Source organism: Camellia sinensis, chromosome 8 (genome assembly GCF_055761805.1).
Source record: "Camellia sinensis isolate YWXY chromosome 8, ASM5576180v1, whole genome shotgun sequence".
Taxonomy (NCBI): Eukaryota; Viridiplantae; Streptophyta; class Magnoliopsida; order Ericales; family Theaceae; genus Camellia; species Camellia sinensis.
Genome location: NC_138968.1, coordinates 127334718 through 127343683, shown reverse-complemented (window position 1 = coordinate 127343683; position 8966 = coordinate 127334718). Strand labels below are relative to the sequence as shown.

The following is an 8966-nucleotide window of genomic DNA, read 5'->3' as shown; positions in this document are numbered from 1 at the left end:
TGCAGAGGTCTTGGAGGAGGTTGATATGAAGGATGCTCAAAGGATGTCAATAACCTTTCAATTCAAGAGTATACGGGCTTAAAGGATGTCAATAGCCTTTCGATTCAAGAGTATACAGAGGTTCAGATTTCAAATCGCATTAATTGAATGTCAAATACGAAGGGGCAGGAAGTTGTAATGATTCAAGTAGCGCGTCTGCTCTGACGAATCAATACGAAAAGGAGTGCAACCGCCGTATTTCTGATTTTCGAGGGTTTTTGTTTCGTTAGCCGAGAAACCAAACACGCCGAGTAAATATGTTATTCGGATGTTTGGGGGGCAATTGTGGGGGCCAAATAAAAGTGACCGCTCAGGTGAGCTGCTCAAAGAGGACACCAAGAAGACTGGTGAAGATAATTCGGCATGACCAGACCCATCTAAATAAGACTAAGGCCAAGTAGAATCTTTCCCACGGGCTGATTATGCCGAAAAGCTTCTGGCACACCTGGGGGTCCCAGATGTGATTATGAAAGGTGATGATGGGAAAGTGGGCCCCTGGAGAATAATATAAAAAGGAGGAGCGTCAGCCAAAATGAGGTATGTAAAAAAAAAAAGAAAATAACTTGCGAGATAAGAAAACTTGAGAGAATTTGATTTGTCCGTCAAAGTGCTAATTCCAGCACCCTCGACTGGAGTGTTCATTTCCATTTCAGGTAGCAATTAGAGGATCAAGGTCGTTTGTCTGGATCAAAGAGTATTTCCAAACCACATTACCATAGTAAGTAATCAAATGGTTGCCACCGTTGCAACCGAAATATTACCGCCAAAAAGTTTTTAATGTTGTGAGGGTGGATAAGTTTTGAAGGTAAAATTTAAAGATGGATGGGTGGTGATGGAGGTAGGTGATCTCATAAATCTTAACTTATGATGTAGTAAGTGTGTAGGCTAATTGTGAAATAAGATGTCCCAAAATTTTTGATGTCTTTTTTAGTAATTTCATTTGAAATTATTATTATAATAAAAAAACAAAGGCTAAAAAATAAAAGTCTAAAATAATTGATAAGATACTAATAGTAACTCTTTTTTTATTGAAGTGGCCAAGCAGATGAACCTGCTTCCAGCAGTTATATTCAAAGAAGAGACCGTCGGTTAAGTCTATAAATAGGCAAGGGTAATGCAAACAAAAGACATCAACAACCAAACACATCAACTATTCTAGACTTGGTTCAATTAAGAGTAGATTTCTTCTATCATATGAGTAATTTATTCTCTAGGAGTAGTTTTAATTCAGTGATTCTGTAATCACTTTTTGATTCTTGTAATCAATTGACCAATATTTTATGATTCTTGTAATTTTGGTCTGACTGACCAATAGACTACCAAAGACCTAGTTGAAAAAACCCGTAGTACTTCTGTTTAGCGTATGACCTCTTTGAAAAGCAGAAGAATATATTCATTCAACTTGTTCCACTCACATACTACCATTCAGAACAAGTGCACAAATTGATGAAAAAAACTTCAATACGTTTTAGTACATAACCAACCCAAGCTCGTCTTACAAAAAGGAGTACAAACTCCAAACTTCAAAATTACAACTTGAACACTCAAACCAAATATATAGATTGGTATCAAACATCAAAGCTCTTTCTTGGCAAGGACTAGAGCATACATAGCTTCATGCACATAGCCGTCAAGCACCTTCATCACCTACATACATATAGTGCAGATGGTTGAGAGAATGCCCAGTTAATAGTGATATATCATAGCCATTGAAAGTTATCACATTTCATATAATCATAGCTAAACAAAAAGCTTAGAAGCTTAATTTGCATTTGGACCATATTATATCATGTACATATCAATTTGCAAGTCTAATGATAATGTCCAACCAAAAAATACTAAACATATCTGGGTCGACTCTAGCTATGTCCGAATCACAATTAAGTGATCAAAGAGATCTCAAGCCATGTATTACCAGAATGCTTAACATCCCCTAGTAGTTGGGATGAAAATCATGGATGACATCTTTATAATTTGAAGCACATATTGATAAAACATTATCAATTGAAGAATATAACATATATACAGTTCTAAAGGAGTTCAATTGAAAATAGAACCAGGATATACATGTATAACATGTCATACACAAAAAGTATCTTCCTGTTTCATGCTTTCAAATCTTAGATCATTTCATAACATAATATAAGGGATATCGACCAAATTTCCTCTCTGTTCTAGAGATATCGACCAAGTGTTGAATTGCAAATATGCTGCTATAGTTCAAATATTTACATGAGGGTATTATTGTCTTTTTAACACTTGCATTAACAGATTCAGTGTTTGCATTTTACTCCAAAATTATGAGAGGGCTTTTTGCATATATTTGAATTTCAAGTGAGGTAAAATGCTATAGGCCAAAACCGCTGACAGGTAAAGTGAATTTTGCCCACTTTGGAGTTTGATAATAACAATTTCTTCCCCTGGGTAATGCACACTAATTTAGGATTTGGGTTCCTAAGAGTCAATGTGGTTAAGGTGTACACAAAAATATTGTCCACTGAAGTTAAGGTGTTTTGCATTGTGGAGCAGTGAATCATTGCCATCAACCTCTGTTTCAAAATCATTGCTTATTATTACTATAGATTTACTAAAGCATGACACTACAGCACATATATGCATGATTAAATGTAAAGGAAGAACTGCAAGTGCAACTGCTCAAGACCCACACTCACAAAAGCACAAGAAGCAGTCCCAAATCAATTTTATGTTGTCTTTGAACATTTCAGTGACCATGTCAATTTGACTGCTCTGCTCCTGCAAATTGGAAGAACTAGATTTAATAAACACATGAACATTTTTACCAATTAAGAAACCACAATTACAAGACAAAGGGTTGATTTCACTTTAATCCCCTAAATAAGAACTTGATGGTTATTTTGTCTTAGGGTTAATTTTCACTTTTATCCCTTAAATTATTTTCCATTTTTCTATTTCATCCCTAAACTATCAATTTCATCTATTTAGTCCCTAGAGTTTCTAATTTCAATTTATATGGTCCAATTGGAAACACCCCGTCCAAATCAGTAATGGTGGAAATCTAATTTAATGGGCAAAAAAGTAATTTTACAATTTGAACAACCTATATCATACAAGTAAACACGAATCTTCTTCCTTACACTATATTAGACAACCTATGACCAATTTCTTCTCCACTCCTCATTTCAAAATAATGAGTAAAAAAAATGAGTGTATGGTTGTATGGTTTAAGTGGTTCAAATTTTAAAATGATTTTTTTGTCTATCAAATTAGGGCTTAACAATTATTAATTTGGACAGCTGTCACCAATTGGACCATATAAATTGAAATAAGAAACTCTAGGGACTAAATAGATGAAATTTATAGTTTAGGGATGAAATGGAAAAATGGAAATAATTTAAGGGATAAAAGTGAAAATTAACCCTAAGACAAAATAACCGTCAAGTTCTTATTTTACAAAATTCACCAATTACCATGTGCAAAGGTGTCAAGTCGGTCATAATTTATCACGAAAATGCAATAGATCAGAGGGAATATATGATACCCTTCAAAAAAAACATACCCGTAATTGTGATGTAATTCCAGTCATCTTCAGACTGACCTCTCCTGTAACTTCTCCAGCTGAGGTCCTGAAATCATATCGATCTGCATGCCGAACCTTAAGTCTCATTGATGAACTTGTAAATGTTTTAGCATTTGTGTGCCAAATCCCAACAACAGTGTACCGATCTCCAGAAGATTCCTTTCCCAGAGGCCACCTTAACCCACCCTTCACATCTTGATCTAGAACTGCAGAATTGATCAGGCTCCTGATGTTGCGTTTCTCATCATCCTGGAACAGTAAAAATGATAGCAAGATCACAAAATTTCATTGTCAGTAAGGACAGCTCTCAAAAAACAGAAACTTCAGGAAATGCTTAACTAATTTTAAGTCTATATGATGGAAGCTACAACAATATTTGTTTTTCCACATAAAATATATAACGATTCCTGCACTGTTACTGTTACTGTCAACATGAAAGAATCTTCACGTCTGAGGTTTGGAAAAAATACAATAAGCCCTACAGTATTGACATAATTACACACCACCCTCCCTTTTAATAAGGCTAAAGAGACCAAAACTAATGCAGATGGTGTGAAATACAAGGATAAACAAAGGAAAATTTACATTTAAGTGTAAAAGATATGACAACATCATTTTTTATTCATATGACTAACAAATTATTGTTGAAAAGGGGGCTAAGTATTATGTGAATAAAAACCTTAAAGGAACCCAGTTATGTCAAAATTGTGGAACTTGATGTATTTTCTTCAAGCCTTGGGGGAGGTCAGAGTAATTTACCCTCTCTTTTTTTTCTTTCTTTTTTTCTCTTCTAAAACTTCAGGAGGGAAAATTTTATGCACATTTTGAGGGCATAAAGAAAAGTACATGTAAAACCTGTTGTTCTACAATGTAATTCAACCCCTAAGATATTTCACGATGCAGTAAATGAAACAAATGTTTTCAATGCCATGTTTTCTTTGTGCTGGAGTTGTTTCTCCAGCTTGGAATGGAGAACTTCCTCACTAAATAGTCAAGCATTTGAAAAGTGGGGGAGGAGAAAACAGGGTCTTTTGGGGGGTAAGGTGATATTCGCTAATAGTTAAAATACAACAGATTTGATATCTGACTTTCATCCGCAACAGCACCAGAAAAGAGAAAGGGTAAGCAACCAGAATGCAAGTTGCAACATTAATGCTGATTCGCACTAATCAAATGCTCCAGTTGGCTAGAAATGAATGAAGTAATTTATAATTATAGTCAAAGCTCAGCAAAGATGCTCACTGTTAAAGCAGTTACAGTTCTCTTGGTGAATAGCATCAGCCTCAGGTCTAGATCCCTATCAAGACAGGATATGTCTAAAACCAGGTGGCGCACATTGTTTAATTCAATCTACAAGAAAAAAGTGAATACATCAATGCAAGTCTCCATAGGTTAAAAACTGTATAAAAGATCAAGCACAGCAAGTGAAACAAGAGGAAATAATAAATGTAAATACTAACAACTCCCCAACGATGAACCATTATTAGATTTCCTTCTTTTTTTATTATCTTTACAAATTTGATGTACTCCAGTACCAGTTATTAGATTTCAATTAAAACAACATGGGTACAGAAAGAGACAAAAATGCACAGAATTTCAGTCACTGAATGGAAGAAACTTGCCTTGTAAAGTTCGAGCTTTTTACAATCTTCCAATATTCTACATTTGCAAGAGATAGTTGAATCTGGCCACATGCTATCAGACAGCTATACAACATAGTTCAGAAAATAAATAGTGATTATTGTTATTATTATTATTATACAAAAAATGTGTGAGAAGCATGAACCTAATCACAAAGAGGTTTAGCAAAAGGAATACCTTTACTTGGTATAACTCCTTTTCCTCTTCAAAATCGAGTCCAATCTTTGGCACGACTTCATTTGTAGTGTACTGCATATATGTAGGAGGAACATTTGTATAGAATGATCTCTTCAATTGACTCAAAGTGGTTTCAGTAACTGAAGTCCCTTTTACATTTTCTAGACTAACTGAAGGGCTCCTGCATCTCAAACAAGGGCGGATGATAATTAGGACAAGATAGATTTGCAAAAATAAATATTGTATATGGTTCTATGTAAGATCCCAAAGATCTATGAAATATGCCATGTTACTTCTTTTAAGGCACAACAGGTAAGTCGAACATGCTCAATGTATGTTGGAAGTTGTGGAACAAAAATTTACTATATTGACATATTGACTAAGATTAATTTCTTCAATCAGTCAACCTAGACATTTAGGATACATGGAACAGTGAAGTTAGAGATTGGTTCAAGCACAACATACTGGAAATGGGCCTAAACAAAACCCAAAGTATATAGAAGTTTAATATTAGACTATTTATCTTCTTTCCAATAGATATTCCAACAAATGTTAAGCATATTTTAATAGTATATGCTTTCCATGATAACAGTAATTATGAATAGTTGCTAACTTGCTACGTGGCAACATAGAAGCAAAAACTAGGTCACCTGCCAAAAGTGAATGTAAGATCTTAAGAAGCTCTAAGAAAAAAGCCTGTTATGTGCCTCCAGAAAAGCTGCTACTCAACATTCATTGTTTTATACCTCAATCCAGACATATAAATAGACGTTAAAATGTACAAATTTTTATTGACTGCATCAATTACTTTGAACTTTATTGTGATACTGAAATCAAAAATTGGAAATCTATGTAAATGTAACTAATGGAAGCCCTTACATTTTTGCAAATAAGTGTAAAATGGATGCTAAAAAGGAACCATCTCATAATTATGTTTGCAACGGAATGATTTTAACATTCTGAAATTAAAAAGATTGGGAAAGTACTAAGTCAGAATATTTTACTTTTAGCACAGAAAACAAAACAATAGAATGGGGAAGACAGTCTTCCTAACTTTTTTTTAATTTTTAATTATCTTCCCTAACTTTAAGGTGAGAAATGCAAATATAGGACTAATTTAAAATGAGGGGAAGAAAAAAGCAGCAGCAGCACGGATAATGAGTAATTCTCATGCAAATATAAAAAGTAGATATCTGAGTAGCATATGTTGATTCTATATCCCCAGTTCACATCATATAAAACAGCTCACGTAAAGCTAATAGTTGTAATCATAAATTTCGTAGTTTATAAAGGACCAAGACGAGAATAAGGACACTGAGATGAAATTATTCACAATGAAAACCAAATGAAACAACAGCTGATCAATCCATGAAAGTAGAATTACTAACCCATGAAAAAGAACTTTGCCAAACCTAGCAACCAGAGTTGGCTTTAAATTTACTTCTTGGCACTCCATTACTTTCCTCAGATTTTGGAAAGAGGAGAGGAGGTCTTCCTCTACATCTTCAGCTATAGATTCCCATGGACTTTTGAGAACATCTCCTTTGTTCTCTAAAAAAAAAAAAATGGATAAAGTATACTGTAATCATTGTGCTTTGTCTCTTGCGTCAATTTAGTCTATGTAGTAATAATTGTATTAATTTTTCTTTTTAATTTAGTTTTCACATGGTGTCAATTTAGTCTAGTTTCATAACATGCATAAAAATATTTGAGAGAATTCAAGAATAAAATGGTCTATTCAAAAGGAAATGAACTATTTCAAAGTGAGTGTTGCTAATTATTTCTTCTTTGGAACCCAACCCACCCCACCCCACCCCTTCCCTTTGCTTTTTCTTTTTTTCTTTTTTTTTTTTTTTAATGACAATTTTACCCTAACATAACATTTCCATTTTATCCCCCATTCCTAACCTCCCAAACCCAAAACATACCTCCACTCCACCAGCTCTTGCGACCCTTCCCCACCTTGCCCCCTTCCACAACCCATCTCCGCCACCACCATCCCTCCCCCATCCTCTCTTAGCCTTGCAACCCCTCTTTGCCACCCTCACCCGCTCGCTCGCGTGCGCACACTACAGAGAGAGAGAGAGGGCAATGGGGATGGGAAAATGGGGGTTACAGTGGGAAGGGGATTGTTAATCCGTTCTATCACATTTTGAAGAGAGTGAATGAGCTATTTTAATTTCAGAGACTATTTATTTCACCATTAATTTCAGTCCAACGTTTAAAAGAATTTTATGAATTGAATTAAATTGATACGGTGGGTAAAATTAAAATAAAATTAATGCAAATAGAGCTCCGAACGATCAAATTAAAACTACAAGATTAGGGGATAATTTGTCCTAAACTTTCAATTCAAACAAATTAAAGTAAATTTTTAATCTATAGAGAATTGATCCAAACAAACACACACACCTTTGGTTAGATGAGTGTCCAGCACCAAAGAGAGAGGCAATTTCTGCTCAAAGGATTTCAATGAAATGGGCAAGTCTGAGGGGAAGCCAACAGGAAACCATCTAGATATTGCATCATCTGCATATTTAACTTTGTCAGCCTTGAAAGAATGTTTGGCCTTCCTATCTTTCGGAGAAGATCCAGATGACCTAACATTGAGATTATTGTGAAATTGAGGAGTGAGAGACTCTGGTGTTGGGGGTGGCTTGTCTTCATCCTTCGAGTGGCGCTTGTGTGGAGGTATGTAAGACATGGTGGTGGTGGTGGTGGTGGTGGTTATTACAGCTGAACTCACCCAATAGCCAGTGAGGCCCTGTTTGTTTTCCGAGTTGGGGCTTTGGTTTAGGATTAGTAGTGAGGTTCGATAATCGCCCGTTTGACGGAGGTGCGTGAAAGTGATTATAATTTATAGTCTAATAGTTTATAGTTTATAATTATGAACATAAGTTGATTTTTTACTTATAAATTAAACTTCTTCTCTCTCATTCAAAGAATAAGTTGATTTTTGACTTATAAAAAACTATAAACTGAATTGTTAAACTGAACTAAACACATCAAAATAGTTTAAATTAAACTAAAAATTAAAACAAACTAGAAATAAGTCCTACTAAAAAGGTCCAATATCACGTTTGTTTGTCAAGATAAAAATAGAGCTGAACTGGGTTGATGGATGAAGGCAAAGCTGGGTTGATGATAAATACTGATGGCAAAGCTGGGTTGATGATAAATACTGATGGCAAAGCTGGGTTGATCATTATTAATTAATTAGATAGAACCTTTCGAACCTGGCTTCTCTCAAAAATTGAAATATTATATTTTTATAAAAATATATGTTGATCGGATATCGATAATTATTTAATTAGATTAAATTTACGTCAATCGTTTATTTTTTATATAAAATTGATTTAATTAGTTATTTCCGTTATTTGATAGACTAGATTTTTTTATAGAAATAATGTAATTGATGAATTTTAAAATATAAATAATTCAAATTATTGAATTGATGTCTAAAAATAAATTTACGAACTGAACTGAACAGTCCAATCTTAATTTCCAACCAAAGACAAGCGGATCCGAATGCTTTGGTGTCAAAACCATG

The 8966-nt window shown here is 34.4% G+C and overlaps 1 protein-coding gene across 1 annotated transcript; it reads right to left on the bottom strand.

Annotated features, from left to right (window-relative positions):
- Window positions 1-1410: 1410 nt before the first annotated feature.
- Window positions 1411-8650, bottom strand: LOC114291263 (uncharacterized). The gene is made up of 8 exons (XM_028235324.2): window positions 7829-8650; window positions 6805-6967; window positions 5417-5597; window positions 5221-5304; window positions 4841-4948; window positions 3578-3847; window positions 2712-2793; window positions 1411-1686 (listed from the first exon to the last, which is right to left on the bottom strand). Exons 1-8 carry the CDS (start codon window positions 8118-8120, stop codon window positions 1670-1672), a joined length of 1197 nt encoding a protein of 398 aa, XP_028091125.1. The 5' UTR covers window positions 8121-8650; the 3' UTR covers window positions 1411-1669.
- Between the last annotated feature and the right edge of the window lie 316 nt (window positions 8651-8966).